Raw genomic sequence first — 20880 nt, 5'->3', positions numbered from 1 at the left:
ATCATGGTAATCTGTTTAAGGCAAGTTGTGCTATGGATTCTACAAGATTTCTCAGAAGGCATTGTTCCACATTATGTTTCTCCCTCTTTTCCATAAATTACCTTATACACTAAATACAGTAAGCTTCTAACTCACTTACAAATAGATTTGTTAAGTTAATACCTGTGTCAGCTTGCCTGCCAATGAAGTAAGCTAAGAGAAGGCCTTTAGGAAACTTCAGTAAGATCATTTAGCATTCACCAAAGTATACTGATAGCATTCCCCTTTTCCCAATAAATATGTCTTGGCTCCTAAAACACTCATCAGAAATTACTTGGATGAACTTTAACATTAACCATGATGAGAAATAAGCATTCTTCTTTGGATATTATATGACAGAATGGTAGCCTATCCCATTTATTGAATGTTAACCATATGCCAGGCACAGTTTGCCATTTAACCCCATGGCAATCCTGTGCAGTAGGATTGTTAGAAGGACTTGAACTAGCTGTGGATGTGGCAGTGGATGTAGAAACCCAGAAAAGGAGCCTTTGAGTCTGGAGCCCCACTCTGCAAGAAAGAAACAGATTTGTTGATGGAGGTTCTTGATTTTGTTCTCTGCATTTATAAAAAGCTTATTCTAATTTACCAACATTAAGCAATTACTCCTGAGGCTCAAAGTCGGAAAACATTTAAATGTTATTTGAATAAAGTTAAGCCTAACTTGAAATCTACCTCTCAATAGTTAGATAAGAAAATCCATCTGAGTTATCAGTACTTCTAAGGGTCACACCTAAAGAGGCTTATGTTTCATTAGTTAAATTGAGAAAGACTCCAAATTGTCAATCCTGGTCTTATGCTAAGGCATCCTTTGATAGTCGCAGCTCTCTTTTGTGAGGTACAGACTTCTGCCTGCAGTCAGAAACCCAGCATCCCTCCACAAACCCCAAGGCCTTCCTTTGAATCCTTGACATCATTCTGGAACCCTACCACAGGACTGCTACACTTACTGGCCTCTTTCTTCTTCCTTTGAGAACATTCCCAGGCTTTCCCACCACCCACTCCCAACCCCAGGCCACCATTCTCACTTGACAGAAAGTAGTCTTTTTATTGGGAACTGGGATTAGAAAGAGTGAAAAATCTAAAACTGACCCTTAGAACATCTTCAACACCAATTTGGCTGCTGGCTAAATGGTTCAATGTTATTATGAAGAAGGGAAACAATGATCAAGAACCAAATGTACTTCCTTTGACAATTCTGTGTGGTAGACACCCTTATCCCCATTTTATGGATAATTATATCCCAGAGAAGTTGAAACAACCTACCTAAAATTCTGTAGCTAATTAGAAATCAAACTCTGGATAGATCACAGACTTACTGACCTATCATAGAGCCTCACTGAGATTCTCAGAGAGTTGAATTATTGTTCTAAGCCCACTTCCATTTACCCTACTTCCATTTACCCAAACTTTCCTTGGAATTCAAACAATATTTTAAAATAACAAGTAGGAATCTACAACGGTAACAAACTATTCAACCATTTTAAGATGCAATAAATGCTACAATGCAGATGCCCAATTATTCCAACTGAAAAAGGCCCAGCCTAGCCTATTCCTGTTATCATCACAGTCTATAAAGTTTCCTGAAATCAAAATAAATATAGATCAACATTGGGAGAGTGTTAACCCACTCTGGACACTAAATTCTTCCCCAAAGTAGGCAGGAATTTTCACTTGGCTTGAGCACCAATATGATTACAAAAAGTTGTGGGTTTTTTGTTTGATATCTAGGATGACTAAGTCAAGCCCAAATTCAGTGACCTAGATGTATCTTTTACTTACATAGTCTTCCCTACAATTTCAGGTTGCCTCAAACTGCAGAACATGCCCTGGGAAATCTCATGTAAGCTAGCTGTTCTTGAATTCCATTTCCTCATCCATAAAAGAATTAAATTAGACTGCATAATCTATATCATCTCCAGTTCCAGTTAAGTAAATGTCTTCAACTCAACATATGCAAAGTTTAACATCTCCTGTACCTCATCTGTGTTACCTAATAGAGAATGGCACTTACAAGTGCCCAAGCCAAAAACCTGGAGTTATCCCTACCTCACCAAAATCCCCACCACACACATATACACATATCAGTCACCATCCCTACATTTCTTTTTCCTGCCTAGATCCTCCCCCTGAACTCCAGACACATAGCTAAGTTCCTAAAATATCTCCACCTGTACCACCAACAGACATTTCAATGGGAAAAGGAAAAGGCAGAGTTCAGAAAGTATTTGAGTTTAATAAAATTCTAAATACTATAGCTGATTTTAGCTTAGTTGAGAAAATTTTACTTGAGAATAACATCCTAAAATGTGATATGAAGAAAATTAATGACAAATTCAAGTTACCTTCACTGATATCAGAAGAAAACAACTCACCTAAAAACATGATTAAAGTAAACTAAACATTTTTATTATTAAAATATGTTAAAATGAAGCTAATGGTGTCATAAAGACATACAAACAAAGTGTCTCCAAAAATTAGGTAGGGAGGGCAGGGAACAGGGAGTAGATTGTATATTTCTAGCATTATTGAAGGAAGTATATAGGAACCTATATATTTGAGGAACAGAAAACAAAAATGGTAGTTTACCAGGTAATATCTCTCTTTTCCCACCTTTGTGGTACTCAGGATTAAACCCAGGATTGCTTTGCCCTGAGTCACATCCCCAGCCCTTTTTATTTTTAGACAGGGTATCAGTAGGTTGCTGAGACTGGCTTTGAACTAATGATCCTTCTGCTTCAGCCTCCCAAGTTTTATTAGGTAATCTTATAGACAAAAAGTTTTAAGCATCCAAACTATTTGAGAAAAATATTGTTTTTCACTTTCTTGGTGTTTCTTATTTCTTGGATAACACAAATACCCCAGAAACAAAATAATCTAGACTCTATAAGTTTTTAAATGGCTTTTCAGATGTATATCAGTAGCATATGGATTTAGATGGTGTTGTCCTCTGGTCTAGCTCCCTCTGAGCAAACTGACTGTTGCCTTTAGAGACATTCAACCTGAAAATAGATTTCTGCATTGCAGCCCAGCATGAGAATTAATCTAACCTACCCATGTTAATATTTAAGAGTTTATATAAATAACACTGCAAAACTGCATGCCGAATAGTCAAGCACTTATATATAGATATATACACATATCTGTGTGTGTGTCTGTGTGTACACATACTCAAGTTTCAAACTTAACCAATTATACTCTCTCCAATGCAAAATGGTATAACATAGGTCAGAGTGTCTCAGACTCACCACTACTGAAATTTGGGGCTGGATAATTCTCTGTTTTAATGCACAGGACGGGGCTAAAGATGTGGCTCAACAGTATAGCACTTGCATAACATGCATGAAACCCTGAGTTCAATCCCCAACACCACAAAAACACAAAACAAAACAATGCACAGGACTGTCCCATGCATTGTAAGATGTTGCGGCATCCTGGCCTCTACCCATTAGATGACAGTAGCATGACTGATTTATGGCAATCAAAAAAATCTCTCAGATATGCACTCATGTACCCTGTAGTACAAAAGCAGTGCTAAATCAGAAACTTGTTAAGTTACAAGTTGGGGCTTCAGAATCAGACTTTCTGGGCTTAAATTTTCGTTCCACTTCTTACCAGTCATGTAACTGCCAACAAGTTACTTATTTGCCCGAATATCAGTTCCTCATCTATACAATACAGATTTTAATGGTTTTCACCTCAATTATATATTGTGAGGATTAAATATTCATAGTCCCTGGCATATGGTATGTGCTTAATAAATTCAGCCCATTACTATGTGTTTTAGTCAGCTTTTTTTTTGCTGCTGTGACTAAAAGACCCAACAGAACAACTGTAGAGGAGGAAAAGTTTATTTGAGGGTTTACAGTTTCAAAGGTCTCTGTCCAAAGATGTCTGGCTCCATTTCTTGGGGCTCAAGATGATGCAGAACATCGTGGCAGAAGAGTGCTGCAGAGGGAAGCAGCTCACATGGTGATCTGGAGGCAGAGAGAGTCCACTTGCCAGATAAAAATATATCCAAAGCCATGCCTCAATTCCCACTTCCTCCAGCCATACCCTACCACCTCAGTTACCACTCAGTTAATCCCTATCAGGGAATTAAATCACTGATTGGGTTAATATTTCTCCAATATTTCTCCTCTAAACCTTCTTGCACTAACACATAAGCTCAATAGTAATAGTAACACTATTACTATTATTTCATTTCTGTAACCATCCCAAAGAGTGGAAAGAACTCCTGTCCATCAATAGATGAATGGTATAATACATAAATAGTGGAATATTATTCAACTTTTAAAATGAAGGAACCTTTCTACTTTGGAGGCTAAGATAAGAGGATTGTAAGAGAATAACACTTACAAGTGCCCAAGTGCCCAAGGCCAGCCTGGGCAACTTAGCAAGCTACTTGTAAAGCCATTTCATATGTATGCTCTCTCTTTGATCCTTATAACTGCCTTGTGTAAAGGAAGGTTGACATTGTGATGTGGGGAAAAGGTCTGTATTGGGTAAAGCGAGCTTTATCTATATTTTCCAGAAAAGGAAACTAAAACAGAGAAAAAATAAAAGGGATTACTTAAAGTCACACATACACAACACAAAGTGTACCATTCTAACCATTTCTAAACGCACAGTTCAATGGCATGAAGTGCATCCCTGTTGCTGTACAACCATTGCCATCACCCACCTTCAGAACTACCATCATCCCAAACTGAAACTGTAACTCCCCATGATCCCTACCTGCATCCCTTAGCCACCACCATTCTGCTTTCTATTTCTATATACTTGATTACTTTAGATGCTTTCTATAAGTAAAATCATACCATGTTTGTACTTTTGTGTCTAGCTTATGTGACTTGGCATATTGTCTTTGAGCTTCCTTCATGTTGTAGCATGTGTTTTTCCTTATTTTTTTTCTCTCATTACTGGGAATTAGATCCAAGATTGAACCTAGAAGTTCAATCTACTCAGCTACATCATCTCTAGAAATTTTTTGAGACAGGGGCTTGCTAACTTGTCCAGGAGCCAATCTGTTGTCTTGGCCTCCAGAAAAGAAAAAGTTCTTTATCATTTTAAAAGCTGAATAATATTCCATTGTGCATACTATATATATATATATATATATATATATATATATATATATATATATATCATACCATTCATCTATTGATGGACAAGAGTTCTTTCACTAGGCTAGGAAGTTGCTAAAGACTGAATGTGTTCCCCTCAAATTTATGTTGAAAACATAACTCCCATGTGATAGTATTATGAAGTAGGACCTTTTGCAGGTGATTAGATCATGAGGACTTGGCCAGTGGGATGAGGCCCTTAGAAAGTGAACATAGAGAGTTCCTTTCCTCTTTCTGCCTTGTGAGATCATAGTGAAAAGAAAGCAGTCCATAAACCAGAGAGCCAGTCCTCACTAGACATAGACTCTTCTGGCACCTAACATTTCCTCAATCTTGGACTTCAGAGCCTCCAGAACAGTGAGAAATAAATCTGCTTATAAGCCAACATAAGTTCATGTAATTTGTTAAAGTTACCTGAACTAAGACAGATGTCAGATGTCAAGACTTCTAACACCTGGTCAAATGATCTTTCAAATATCATCATAAAGGGAACTGATTGTCTTACATAACCTAAAATCTCCCTCAACCTCAGAAGTTTTTCTGAGAAATGAAAATCATATGTTAAGATGATTAGCTAGCTGAAATATAGTATTAATGCTGAAATTTTGTGAATAACATCAAACCACTACATTTCACTGACCCATGTTTTAATTTCTAAGATAATGATCTTACTTTCTCCTTTTCTCTTCTGAAAAAATAAATAAACACACACACACACACACACACACACATACACACACACACACACACAATTTACAGAGAGATACCAGGATATTATCTTTCACCTCTAAAATTACTTCTAGAGGTTAAATTTCATGTTGAAACATGGTACACAATAGCTCTAAGACAAACATGACCAAAGAGCATTTTCCCTTGATCCGTGCTAAGCTTTTGCTAGCAACTGGCATCACTTCAAAAACTCAGAGGTGGCTCTGACTCAGCAGAACACAAAAGCCTTCCTCATTTAGCTCTGCTGTCAACACCTGGGCACACAGGTCTTCACTGGTGCTCTGTGCAGAGGCCATCTCCTTCTGAGGACTACACAAAGACAGCCAGAGGAAGAGTGGAGAGCTGAGCCATGAACATTGTCTTGGATATCCTCCTGCTTCTGGTCATCATCATCTACTCCTACTTGGAGTCACTGGTGAAGTTTTTCCTTCCCCGAAAGAGAAAATCTGTGGCTGGGGAGATTGTTCTCATTACCGGAGCTGGGCATGGAATAGGCAGGCTGACTGCCTATGAATTTGCAAAGCGGAAAAGCAGACTGGTTCTTTGGGATATTAATAAGGTAATGGATGTAATGCCAAATCTTTTAAACTCACAGAGTAGGACTCATATTTTATTTCTTGATTTAGCATCTGCTTATCTTCATATTTCTCTTATGAGAGTTGGTTAAATTTTCTGGAGTTTATTATATATTTGCATCAGGTTGATTATATGAAGGGAACATAATTAAGACCCGAGCAGTGATTTTTTGAAAGTAAGGTCATTATGCACAGTATAACAAAAAAACATAGAGCCAGGATCATTCCAAGCTGCTTAAATTAGCCAAATCACAAGTTCTCTCTGCCTCAGCCTTCTTATATCTGAAATGGGGATAATACCTTAGGGGTATCAAGAACCATAGCAAATTATAGCTAAGGGCCAAATCTATCCTGTGACAGCCTAGGCTAAGAACAATATTAACACTTCTAAAGGGTTATCAAAACAAAACCCAAAGAAACAAAGAAGAACATGCTACTGAAACCCTTAGTGCCTCCTGTCTCACATACACACTCTTAAAATATTCACTCTTAGGCCCTTTGAGGAAAAATGTTGCCAACTCCTGTACAAGAGCATTAAGTATGTATTTTAAGTGCCTAGAATAATGCCTAGCACATGGTTAGCATTAGTTATGTTAAATAAAATCTAAGTGCAGGGAGTCAAGCTTTCTCTTGGACATTCATATTTCTCTTGTACTCTTGTTTGTAAATGCTATCTTAACTACCTCCCCCAAATCTGAAATAACTTAAGTTGTATATGGTTTTCCCTAAACTCATAAATTCTCATAAAATCATGAATATATGTACCAAAAATATTTTAAGATTGGAAAACTTGCAAAATTTTTTTGAAAACCAGATCTTCCACCAATCACAATGAGAATTAAATTGCCATTAAATTATTACTCTCATGTTCCTTGCCATCATGTCTAGTTGACACCTATTTTCCTAGGGACTTTGAAAATATCTCCTGAACTTTAGGAAGTAATTCTTCTCTGGTTCTTTCTGGATAGTGAAGAATAACTTTCAAGAAAAAGTTGGTATTTCCTTACTTAACAGATAGGAGCATTTGTATATTAGATGAAAACAATTTGGCATATGAAAATGACTTGGCATGAATTTGATCATTGAAAAAATTCTAATAAACTTTCTAGATTAGGACAAGAATTTACAAATTGATAAAATTGTTGTCTGCTTTTCTCAGGCAGTTATTTCATAAATCCATGAAAATTTAACCTTTGGATCTCTTTCCAGATATGTCTTTTTGGAGAGAGGACTATATCTATCACTTTTTTTTTCAATTTTAACATTTCCAGTGACAAGGCAAACATAAAATCAGAAAGAAGTTATTTAAAAAAGGCTTAAGGTTCTGCCTGAATGATGGGTAACCCAACCTTGTAAAATTCTCTGCAAATCCTTGAATTTTATGGTTAAATATTAAAATATTAAATGACTTGCTCTAAGGCTATCGGTGTAATTCAGTTTTCCTTTAGTCAAGGACCAACTAGGTTTTTGTCATAGCTGGTTTCTTTTGCCTTCCAAGATGAGAGGCAAGTTTGGCCCTTGTCCCATCGAAACTGCTGCTTTAGGAACACAGTGAAAAGAGGAGCTCACAATGCACACTGAAACTGCAAATGAAGCATGCATTTCATTTATAAAAAGACAAGGCACCACATCTTGCAGTGCTCTAGCTCAATTATATAACTCAAGAATTTTTTCTTCATCAAAGTATCGGATGAAAGCTCTGGTTATGCTGCTTATGACCTTGATTCTAGAGACAGCATGGAGAATTACATAGTCCTCCATGCACTCTGGCAGTGAGCAAGCTACCTGCTGACGCTGAAGTCAGTGACTCTCCTGACCCATCCCCCTTTTACTCTTCTGCAACCCCTCAAAAGGCTAATTGAAAGGACACTGGCTTTGCTACAATATTCCTGGGCTCTTTAAAGACTGTTCTTTGGGATTTCAGGCTGCTGCTCCAGGGTTTACCCCAAATCATGAAATACAAAGAACGCAGGGGAGGCAGTGCTGGTAAAGGAAAACCAGCTACCATTCCCTCAGGGATGAACCCAAATAATGGAGGAAAGGACTTTGACATGTCCTCACCTCTTTACCACAGAGAATAGTTTATAAATTGTGAGGGGGAAAGTATAATTTTTAAAAACATAACCATCTCTATAAAAGTCAGCAGATGTTAAATCTTGAGGAGAATTCTAATTTTTCAGAAATGCAAGCAAACAATCTCTCTCAAGAGGTTTCTTAAAAATAAGGAGGTACTCTGGATGTGAATTTTAATATTTTTTAAAATTTTCTTGTCCAGTGCTTTTTCTTCCACTCTTTCCTGAATATGTTTTCCCCCAATTACAGCATGGTGTTGAGGAAACTGCAACTGAATGTCAAAAATTAGGGGCCACGGTGCATGCATTTGTGGTCGACTGCAGTAGCCGAGAGGAGATTTACAGCTCCGTGAATCAGGTGAGACAGCTCCTGTGACTTCAGGTCACACATTTTGTTATCGATGACCCCTGACATGCAAAATAAAAAGGTACTTCATGACTGATTTAAATTAGACTTTACTGCCAAATGAAGTAATGTGACAAAAGAAGGATATGTCGCTTTTTTTGTTCTAGAGAAGCCACTCAACTCTGCTCATTATGATGGTTTCATATTGTGGTTCGATTTCATTCTGATCAGAAGTTTGAGCAGTGGCACAGAGTAACTGACAAAAGGTTTATCAGTAGGAAAAATGAATTACTTGCTAGTTTTCAGTCCTGGTATTTTTGCAGTAATTTTTCTTCCTTTAATATGTCCTTTGTAAGATTTTAAAATTTTAGTTATCATTTACTCTAGTAAGGAAAATGTAATAATAGTTATAATAATTCTAGGACTGGAGTTGCAGCTCAGTGGTAGAGCCTTGAGTTCAATCCCCAGCTTGAAAAAAAAAAGAAGTTATAACAAATTTTAAAAGAACAAATATCAAGTACACACAATGAACCTAACACTTCAATAAACTACTGTATTCTTTAAGTTAGTTTAGTTCAGTGGTTCTATTAATCTCATCTTGTAGATAAGTTAATTAAGGCTCAAGGAGGTTAATCCAGACAAAGATCATGTAGTTGTAGGTGGTGGAACTGTGATAACTCAATCAGCACTTGAAAAATATGTAATCAGAACTTATATATCAATTTATCAACACAAATATTAAATTTACCTTATTGATAAGATTTCAAAATCCCATTATGTATTGGTACTAAAATTTAGATGTTTAAAAGACTTTTAGCCCACATTTATGAAAGTTTTGCCTTTGCATCTATTATTTGAACTAGAAGCTTTTTCATGCCTAAACTCTGAGACATCACTTAGTAGAATAAAAAATATGGATGATATCAGCCCCAAAACTTTTGAGTTTGTATAACTCAACTGATGTGTCCTTTCCATTGTAAAAGCTAAAGAAAGAAGTGGGTGATGTAACCATCGTGGTGAATAATGCTGGAGCAATATATCCAGCCGATCTTCTTAGTACCAAGGATGAGGAAATTACCAAAACATTTGAAGTCAACATCCTGGGACATTTTTGGGTGAGTATAATCAGAAATATTTCTGATCTGTGCACATCTGTATGCCTTCATTGAAGACACATGGAGTTCATAATTGAGTTCACACACCTGGGTGTGGGAAACACACCAAATCTTTTTCTTAAAGCAGGAATTATCAAGTTTGCTTGGGAAGAGCCACAGTCTCTGACGGAAGGTTAGAGTTCAAGTGGGCACAACACACCAGAATATAAGCCACTTGATCTGTCTTATCCACCAGTATTGAATACACAGTGGGCAAGTACCAGGTCCTCATCAAATATTTGTGGAGCTTTGTTGAGGGTCGGTCATCAGTAGATGTCTTTTTGATCCTCTAGAGGAAATATACACAGTGTACATTCATTTGTGACCTCATTTCATGAAATTTTATAACTGAAAAGACATCAAAGAAAGTACTTAAATGAATACAGCAGTTTGGGACACTTCTAGGTAGGACTCTGAGAAGTTCCAGACCCATGGAAAGCTAAAATTTAGAAATACAGCTTGCTGGGTGAGGTGGTGCATGCCTATAATCCCTGCTCTTCAGGAAACTTAGGCAAGAGAATCAAAAGTTCAAGGCCAGCCTGCACTACCTAGTGAGATCCTGTTTCAAAATAAGATGTGTTTTCAAACAAGAAAAATAAAATAAAATGTGTTTTCAAAGGGGGTGGATATGCAGCTCAATGTTATAGCACTTGTCTAGAATGTGTCAAGGCCCTGGGTTAAATCCCCAGACAAAAAGAAGGAAAGAATGGAAAGAAGAAAAGAAAGGATGGGAAGAAGAGAAAAAAGCTCAAGAAACCTCTTATAATTTGTTAGGTTTGTGGGAAACTAAAATATAAATTTCAACTGCCTTTGTAGAAAGCATTTATATGAATCAATCTTCCAGGCCTACTATTAGTGTAGAACCTGGGGCAAATCTGGATTCTTGAAGACAGCAAAGAGATGCCTCCCTTTACCTTTCCCAGCCCCTTACACATGCCAATATGAATTGACGATCATGCCCACAAAACTACCCAGAGACCCATACATTAGCTATCCATAGCTGCATAACAAAACTCAGAAGTTTGAGCAATAATAAGCATTCATTATCTCCTCATACTTTCTATGGGTCCACAATTTCTAAGTGGCTTGGTTTGGTAGTTTTAGCCTAATAAATTTGCATAGGGTCTATGGGTAGGATTATAAAATATTATTGATATTTTTCACAAAACAGTAAGGTTTGGAGGGAAAAAGAAAGGCTTTTTGTTTCCTATAACATGTATGTATAATACTATATATATATATTACAGACTTAGTATATTGTAGTATATATATATATATTACTATATATAATCTCTATAATATTACAAATAGGAAGATGCTGAATCTACTCATACCTTATAATAGTTTTGGTCTCCATATGACTCTTAGTTCATTCTTCTCAACTGTTTGACAGGTACAAAAGATTTCAACTCTTGTAATTAGAATGATGAATCCCCAATCAAAATTACAAAATATCAGATTACCATAGGGATTTCTTTCAATTCTGGAGACTGAATTTCTCCCTTAATCAAGAGGCTGGAAGTATAAGTCAATGGCACACTGCTTACCTACCATTCATGAGGCCTTGAGTTCTATCTCCACTGGAAAAATAATGATAATAATAATAACATTGTTTAGATGACATATCCAAAAAGGAGCTAGTGTGTTTGTGTGTGTGTGTGTGTGTGTTTTTCACACACGCACACATGCATATATGTATTCTGAAGAGAAGAAAGGGGAATATTGAGATGTGTTCCTAGCAGATGATAGACAAGGTACAGTGTTTAATGCCAGCTAAAAACCAATACATGCTTATCTTTTTAATTTCTCTCAATTTGTAGAAATTGTCATAAAATGTTGCAATTATTTTATTTTATTGGAAAGTTCTCTCAAAAACCTCTTTTGTGGTCTGGGCACGGAATCCAGGGCCTCACACATGCTGGGTATGCACTCTACCCCTGAGCCACATCCCCAGTCTGCCCTTATGTCTTAACAAAAATAAGATGACCTGATTTAGAAACCTAATGCCTCTGTCATTGTTTCTCTTCTTTCTACATTGGCATTAAGATCATAAAAGCACTTCTTCCTTCAATGATAAAGAGAAATTACGGCCACATTGTCACAGTGGCTTCAGTGTGCGGCCATGGAGTAATTCCCTATCTTATCCCATATTGGTAAGTATTACTTGCCAGCAGTGCTATGTATTTCTGTACTTTTGAGTGATTATTAGTCTTTGAATTTCAATACTCACAGCATAGTAATTTGGAGTTGCAGAATTTGAAAAGTAAGTTAGAATAATTTTTTTAATGATTGTAATTTTATTTTAAATATCTTTGAAAATTTCTCTATAGAGTAATGTAAGAAAGCAGAAATACCAAGTATATTTCCATAACTTCCTGGAATAAAGAGATGTTGATAGAAGAAATCAGAAACACATAGCATAAGAAACAAAATATACACAAGTTAAAACGAATGCAAATCTATGGCATGGCATGTCTGTCCAAGATAAGCCAACCACAGTGGACTCTGCATCAAAACATTTTCCAGTGGGTGTTTGAATAGTGAAAGTTCATTTGTGCATGTGTGTGTGCTCACATGTGGTAGAGAGGCCTCCACCTGAGTAAAAACAATGCAAACACCACACCCCCAGGCTCTATTAAGGACATAAAAAAAGGAAGTAGGAGGCCTTCAGCATATACTGTTTGCAAAATATCTTTCCTTGTATACTCTGTAATGGTATCTCCCTTTCTTACTTCAGCTTTACATTAACCTCAGAAAAATCTCTACCAACACATGAGTATCAATGGGTAGGTGTGTGGGTTGTCAGTTAGTTGATCTATTATATACTTTATATATACACATTCAAGGTTAAATGAGTCAAGAACCAAATTCTCTCTGACACTGAATGCAGTCACAGATACAGTTAAATTTCAACAAAGGGTAGATTGCTATTATACACACATATGGCTGTTCCAATCTTCCTTGATTATCTTAAAATGCAAATAAGAATTTCACAGATTAAATATTTCTGTTGTTTTAATATTTAGAAATGTAGAAACTCGATGTAATAATAGTTTTTCTTTCATTCTCCTTGGAGAAAACAACCACTATCTAACATTACTGTTTTTACGTGTCACCTTGGTCAAAAGCATTTATATAATTAATACTTAAATAAATCTACATAGATAAAGTGATTATACAAAAGGTACTTTATTGAATCTTTAAGACAACCTATATTTTAATATCTTCATTTTAAAAATCAGAAAAGAAAAATAAAGATAAAGACATGTGCTAAGATGACAAAGTGGCACCAGTGTCAAAAAGGAAACTATCAGGTCAGTCATCAAAAGCAGAAAAATATTTGAAGTCCTACAGAAGTTTGAAACAGATATTAGTTTTGCAGTATTTCTAAATATGTTTTTCATGATTGGTATTTTTCCAAATAAAAAAAAATAATAACTGATTAGAAAACATTTTGAAGATTGAATGGAAAAATGCTATATGTAGGGTGGGAAAGTGAGCATCAGGCCAGCCAATAAGGTTATAATTGTTCTTTTATTATGGTTGCTAGTTAAGAAACTGGGCACAGGGACCAGGGATAGAGCACACACGTAAATTGAGCAAAGCTTTGGGTTCAATCCCCAGCAACAAAAAAGAAAAAGGCAACTTGTTACATTCAGAATTCTGTTTAATCATATATGAAAATATAAATGAAACTTAATGACCATTCATCCTCTCAGAAAAATCACAAGGAGATGATTTGGGGGATTTGATTTCTTGTTCTCAAATCAAATGATTCTGCTTTCTTACAGATAGCTGACTGTCTTGCTCTCTTTTAGCTGATGATGGTTGGTTATTCTCTTACAGTTCCAGCAAATTTGCGGCTGTTGGCTTTCACAGGGCTCTGACAGCAGAACTTGAAACCTTGGGGAAAACTGGTATCAAAACCTCATGTCTCTGCCCAGTTTTTGTGGATACTGGGTTCACCAAAAACCCAAGCACAAGGTAAAGTCAAAATCAAGTTAGGATGGGAATATGGCATGAGAAATTGATGTGAAAACTATCTGAGAAACTTTTTAAGTTGGTTAATTAAGAAAATGGGAGGTTCCTTTTAAATATTGTTTTATTACCTTTAAGTTTTGCTTTGAAGTTAAACAAATAAAGGGGGGTAAAACAAATTAGGGACTAGCAGGCGTGATCAGATTCCAATTAATTAGGCAACTGGTATTTATTTGTGTCCAGCACAAAGGTCAATACACACCTGGGTGCCAAGAGAGAGCAGGAGTCGGGAGGAGTAGGTTAGTGAGGCACACTTAAGGTAATGGAGAAAGCCTTCTCTCCTGGAAACCACACCTCCACATTGAATTATACCTCATATCCCCTTTCCCAATAGTGGGTCATGCTCCACAAATACAGTATGGAAAGGTAAGGCTATGTGCCAATTTTATACTGTCCACAGTAGTGGCCACAGAACTAACTAACATATTCTGGCTCCTGTATTTCTTACCATCTAAGACTTCTCTGTCATTTTGGTATTTTTACTGTGTGAGCTAAGAAATACACCTACTAGATATGAAAAAATATAAAATTGTATTAACAAAATATCAACATAAGATGTGTGAGAAAGAGGGAAGTGACATTTGTGTGGTAGAACCTGGAACATTTTAAAACCTAATTCTAATTTTGGTGGAAGGATCTATTACTTTGTCTATCTTCATTAATGAAAAACATTGAAACTAGGGGCCTGAGGTTTAGCTCAGTGGTAAAGCACTTGCTTAGCCACACGTGAGGCCTTGGACTCAATCCCTAGCACTTAAATAAATAAATCTTTTTAAAAATGAAAATAAACTTTTTCTTTTTAATCACAGATTATGGCCTGTATTAGAGACAGATGAAGTTGCAAGAAGTCTGATAGATGGAATACTTACTAATAAGAAAATGATTTTTGTTCCATCATATATTGGTATTTCTCTAATACTGGAAAAGTAAGTACTGCACAAAACACCTAAAACACAAATGGACTATTTGTACTCTTTGTCCATAGGACTATACTATTGACAGTCTTTCAGTTATAAAAGTTGTTACGGAGACTCCACTCCTGGGATGAACATTTAAGTTTTCCCTCTTTTTTTCTCACTCATTTCAAAAATAGAAAATGATTCCTTTTCTCTACCATCTCTGGCCAATCTTTGCTAAAGACTATTCAAACAGAAGGAAGGATAGTTTTAAAAAGCACATAAAATAGTAAAGTAGTTAATAAAAGCTCTATGTTTTAAAAATCTGCTGAGATGTTGTTGGAGATTGCATTGATCTTCAACTATAGACCAACTGGAGGAGAAATGACATAATAACACTATTGATTCATCCAATCCAAGAACACAATCTATCTTTCTTGTTTTGTTTTGTTTTCTCCAAATCCTTAGACAGGGGGCTGGGGTTGTGGCTCAGTAGTAGAGTGCTCACTTAGCATGCATGAGGCACTGAGTTCGATCCTCAGCACCACATAAATGTAAAATAATGATATTATGTCCACCTAAAACTAAAAAAATAAGTATTTTCTAAAAATCCTTAGGCAGAATTTTGCAGTTTCAGGTTTTACACATCTTTCCAAAGATTTATCCCAAGTATTGCATGGTTTTAATGCTATTGCAAATGGCATGTTTAAACTTTTTTCTTTCTTCATTGTTTGTTGCTAGCACATATTTCATTTTTGCATTTCATTCTTGTACTCTATAACCTTGCTAAACTAACTTGTTAAACTCACTGATCTTTTGTAGATTCTATCAGATTTTTTACACAATCATTGAAAAAGAAATTTTTATTTCTCCCTTTACATGATTTTATTTCTTTTTCTTGCCTTTTTTTATAACTTTATTTTATTTATTTATATGTGGGAATGGGGATCAAACCCAGGGCCTTGCATGTGCAAGGCGAGCACTATTACTGAGCCATTACCCCAGCCCCTCTTGCCTTGTTATACTGACTAGAATCTCCAGTTCTATTCAGTGTTGAATAGAACTAGAGACAGCATGCATCTAAGTGTTCCTCCTGAGTTTAAGAGGAAATATTCAGCCTTTCACTATTGTGTATGATGTTAGCTATAAATTCTTCTTTTACTACTTTGACAAAAATTTTGTCAAATGATTTTTCTGCCATTTTAGTTTAATATTATGAATTACATTGATTCATTCTAAAAGATAAACCAATTCTATCTTGTACTGTGGTTGATTTTATACCAGGGTAATACTGACTCTATGAGAGTGAACTGGAGAGCATTCCCATCTCTATTTTCTGGAATAGTTTTTGTGGTATTGGTATTATTTCCTTTGTAAACATTTGGTAGAATTCCCCAGCAAAGGTACTGGGCCTATAATTTTCATAGAGGGAATAGTTTGTAATTACAATTCTAATTTCTTTAATACCATAGGGATTTGGGGGCTACTTATTTATTCTTGGTAATGTGTCTTTCATGGAATTTTTTCCATTTCATCTAAGTTGTCAAAAATACTGACATAAATGTGTATATTATATTACTTTATTGTTTTTTAATTCTTTAGAATTTCTTATTCCTGGTACCTATAATTTCTGTTTCTTCTCTTTCTCATAATCTAGTTAGAAGTCCACTTTGTTGATCTCTTCAAAAAACTTGTGATTGGTTTAATTAATTTTTCCCATTTTTTACGTTCTAATTAATTTCTCCTTTAATATATATAACTTGCTTCTACTTACTTTTCATTTAATTTTCTCTTTTCTAATTTCTTAATGTGAAGGAATTAAAGACTTGATACTTTATCCTTTTTATTTTATTGTGCTAGGAACACAACATGAAATCTATATGTTAACAGTTTGGTTTTTTTATTTTTTGGGGGTGGAGTGACCTTTTAATAGAAATATTAAAACTAGAAATGTTTCTCTAGGACTGGAATTCAAAGGAAAAAGAAAATTTTATATTAATGATATTTATATTTTAAAATATAATACATAAAACAAAATACATAAAAATATAAAACATAAGCCATGGTTTTTAAAAAGTGTAAATGTGACAATATCAGTGTTATATGCAATAGAGGAAAACTATGAGTCCACCCACTCAAATGAGATGATGAAAGCCATATTACTTTAATTGGTTAATATTTCTCTGATGTGTCATAATGATGAGAAAATCACACCATTTAATTATTAATATCTCATAAGAAAGGTCAGTTAGATTCAGACAATTGATTTTTGGGGAAGATGAACCCTAAACCATCTAGGAAAAGTCAATTCTTTCTGTGTGTGCCAAACACCTGTGAATAGGACATATTATCTAATATAAACTTCATAATAATCTTTCAGGGCAAAATAATTATTATTCCTCTTACAGGTTCAGAAATTGGGGCTCAGAAAGGTCACATAAGTGGTCCCAGGCTCAGACCTGACGAGGGGAAAAAGTGAAATTCAAGTTGAAATCAGGCCTCATCACCCACGCTAGAAGGCTTTTCCCACTTCTCAGGATTTCTGGTCTTCAGCCCTTCACTTCAAGCTACCTCTAGATGAAAAGATACTGTGCTAAGACACTGAATACCTACATCAGGATTTTAGTCCTCTTCATTAAGACTCAATTTATCAACAACTTGAGCAAACTCAAAAGCTACATTTTTGGATAATACTAGTACAATCACCCAGAGTGGGTCCCCCCTAAGTGGGAAGGATTGGCACAATAGTGACTCCCTCACTCTGACAACCAGTGCTAAATAGATTTATAAATGTACATTACACTGGTATTGATTATGGATACAATGTTGCACTTCAGATCTCTAGAGTTTATGCTATTTTTTTTATACTAGGGATTGAATCCAGGGGTGTTTTACCACTGAGCTATATCCCCAGTCTTTTTCTTTTTATTTATTTCATCCTTCCTTTCTTCCTTTCTTTGTTTTTGAGATTTGAGACAGAGTCTTACTACATTGCTGAGAATCTCCCTAAAGTACTGAATTTTGTCTTAAACTTGTGATCCTATCTCAGCCTTCCCATTTGCTGGGATTACAGGTGTGTACCACCACACCCACCTAGTTTGTTCAAATATCTTGTTTGGCTAAAATTCTATTATTATTAACTCCCCATTTCTCTATCCATCAGTACCTAGAAACCACCATTGTACTGTTTGGATCTCTGAATTTGACAATTTTAGATACCTCATATAGTGGAACTATGCAGTAGTTGCATTTCTGTGACTGGTTTATGTCTTAGAACAAGGTTCTCAGGATTCATCCATGTTGTTGCATGTTACACATTTCCTTCTTTTGTGAAGCTGAATAGTATTCTATTGTGTGTGTGTGTGTGTGTGTGTGTGTGTGTGTGTGTGTATATATATATATATATCTCATTTTTTTAAAAAATCATTTATTGCTATTAATTTCCCCAAATGTAGTGCTTTTGTTCTGTCCCTCAAAATTTGATACTTTTTGTTTTTATTTACATTCTGTTCAAAATATTTTCTAATTTATATTATGGACTCTTTAGAAATGTTTTTTTTTAGTCTCTAAATATTTGGGGAAACTTTCTAGAGATTTTTCTGCTGTTCATTTCAAATTTAATTCTATTGTATTAGCCAAGTATTCTAAATTTGTTGAGATATGTTTCATATCTCTGATATGTTTCATACCAGAGATTAATATATAGTATAGATGAATATACATTGGTATATCTTGGAAAGTGTTCCAAGTACACCTGAAAAGAATAAGTATTCTGCTCTCAATGAGGGTTCTATAAATGTCAATTAGGTCAAAGTGGTTGATAGAGTTATTCAGTTTCTATAGCGCTATTGATTTTTTTTTTTGTCTACTTGATCTCCCAATAATTGAGAGAACCCACAACCACTAGGGAGAGACTCCGATACCACCAGCTGCCACTTTCCCTTGGGGTGAAAGCAAGTGCCAAAGTCAAACTGGCTTTTGTTTCCTGCTTCTTTATAGTAGGTTTCCAGAGACCCAGGAAGGGGCTAGATGAGGCCCCTCAGAAAGTATGGTCCCCAGGGATGGACCTGTACATAAAAGCCACTGGGTTTCCCTGACCTGAACAGTTATTTTGTTGAAAAGTAACCCATAACTCTTCAATGTGAATAAAGAACAAACTAACTAGTGTCTACCAAATAAATAAATAAATGAGAGAAGACCCTTGAAATCTCCAACTATAATTATGAATTTGTTTATTTCAGTAACAGGGCCATCTTGTTAGTCTTCTTTACGCTTACTTCCTCTTCAGAGAGACACATTTTTGTGAGCAGATACAACTACTAATATGAAGGTTTCTTTTCATGAGTAGTTGAAAGGCCTGCTCCAGCTCTTTTCTTCTCCTTGTCCTTCTCCCAACCTCACCTCCCTTGCCCCTTTGATCCCATCCCAAGGTTCTTTAATTAGAGAACAATACCAAAATATCAACATGACTTTCTTTGCAGAACATGTTATTTCTGTCTCTTTCCATTCAGTCACACTCTCTTCTTTCTTTGGTCTATCAAAATTTTTCCCATCCTTGAATATACAATTGTCTTTCGAAGCTTTCTCTGACATTCCAGCCCATGTAACCCTCCTCGTGGTTCCAGTCCTTAATTGTATGTGGCTGATATTTTTCATTGATTGTTTGAAGTTTGCTATATAGCCTCCCCACTAAACAATAAATTCCTAAGGCACTGGATATTTTTTAAGTTCTTTAGTTTATCTTTTTATAGAGTATTACTTATATAGTTTCTACTTAAGGAGAGGTGGAGAAATGGATGGAGTGTGTTCTCGTGCTGTCTCTCTATATGGTCTTGACATCAAGATTAAGCAACAATTTCAGCAATGAGTTCAGACCTTCAGTTTTAGATCATTAAAGATATAAGGTCTCATACAATTTTAGGTAAGATGAGAGGGTGAGAAGAGTGTGTTTTATGTTTGCCTGCAATATGGACTACTAATGCTAAAAGACACACAAAAGAGAGGGGCACTAAGGAAGAGAAGAAAATTAAATACAAGCTAGATAACTCAATGGTCAGGCCATTTTAACTAACAACAAACAAATGACTTTGAAGTCAGAGATTTTTAAACTAAATTTTTTCTTTTCTTTCTTTTTCTTTTAATGTAGGTTTCTTCCTGAACGTGCCTTGGCAGCTTTAAGTCGCATACAGAATATACAATTTGAAGCAGTGGTTGGTCACAAAACCAGAATGAAATGATGTAGGACAAAGATGTATGCACATTTATGATGTGAATCTAAGCACAGAGTCAATGCTTCAAATTGTTCTTTCACATTTTCCAGTGATGTTTATATTAAAAACATTGATTTGGCACTAGCAGCAAAACTAATTGCCTTTCTATGTCTCAAAACTAGAGAACTGTGAGAAATAAATTTCTATTGTTTACAAATAACCCTGTCTGTGGTATTTTGTTACAGCAGCAGGAAAGGATTAAGACAGTGTTCATTAGGCAACCAAGGAAAAAGACAGTAAGTATGTTTTTACATAGATATTTGCAGTGTTGTGCAAATATTTTATAAACTAAATTACTACATAAGTAAACAATAGGGTAAACCATTAAAATTTCATAAAATACTGCCAGGTTGCCTTCCAAAAATTATTTGTAATGATTTCTATTTTGATGAAGGATTTTAATATTGCTTTGAGTTGGCTCTTTGTAAAGAATGAAAATTTTGTCTCATTTCTTTGATTATATGAATTACAAAAGAATTTATTTTACTAACAATCTGTCTTTAATGTCCAGTTTTTCTCACAGCCTGGGAGTAAATAATGAGCTATATTGTTTATCTAACTTGGTGAGCCAAATATTTACACAGATTTGCAACTGTGAAATCTCAACACCTTAGTCTTTTACTTGATGGAAGTTC

General features: G+C 35.5%; 1 protein-coding gene across 1 annotated transcript; it reads left to right on the top strand.

Moving 5' to 3' along the window:
• The first annotated feature begins 6089 nt into the window (after positions 1 to 6089).
• Hsd17b13 (hydroxysteroid 17-beta dehydrogenase 13) lies at positions 6090 to 20405 on the top strand. Its single transcript, XM_078021591.1, has 7 exons — positions 6090 to 6453; positions 8792 to 8899; positions 9871 to 10002; positions 12088 to 12194; positions 13888 to 14025; positions 14889 to 15005; positions 20122 to 20405. Exons 1-7 carry the CDS (start codon positions 6244 to 6246, stop codon positions 20210 to 20212), a joined length of 903 nt encoding a protein of 300 aa, XP_077877717.1. The 5' UTR covers positions 6090 to 6243; the 3' UTR covers positions 20213 to 20405.
• The last annotated feature ends 475 nt before the right edge of the window (positions 20406 to 20880 follow it).

The sequence above is a fragment of the Ictidomys tridecemlineatus genome, chromosome 9 (genome assembly GCF_052094955.1).
Source record: "Ictidomys tridecemlineatus isolate mIctTri1 chromosome 9, mIctTri1.hap1, whole genome shotgun sequence".
Classification (NCBI taxonomy): domain Eukaryota; kingdom Metazoa; phylum Chordata; class Mammalia; order Rodentia; family Sciuridae; genus Ictidomys; species Ictidomys tridecemlineatus.
The sequence above is the reverse complement of the archived record's forward strand: the minus strand, read 5'-3'. Positions and strand labels throughout refer to the sequence as shown.

Excerpts from the sequence above, each read along its gene's own strand:
- Hsd17b13 (XM_078021591.1), top strand. The coding sequence starts at position 6,244 with ATGAACATTGTCTTGGATATCCTCCTGCTTCTGGTCATCATCATCTAC. Across the intron at positions 14,026-14,888 it reads ACCAAAAACCCAAGCACAAG|ATTATGGCCTGTATTAGAGA; the intron begins GTAAAGTCAAAA and ends TTTTAATCACAG. Across the intron at positions 15,006-20,121 it reads ATTTCTCTAATACTGGAAAA|GTTTCTTCCTGAACGTGCCT; the intron begins GTAAGTACTGCA and ends CTTTTAATGTAG.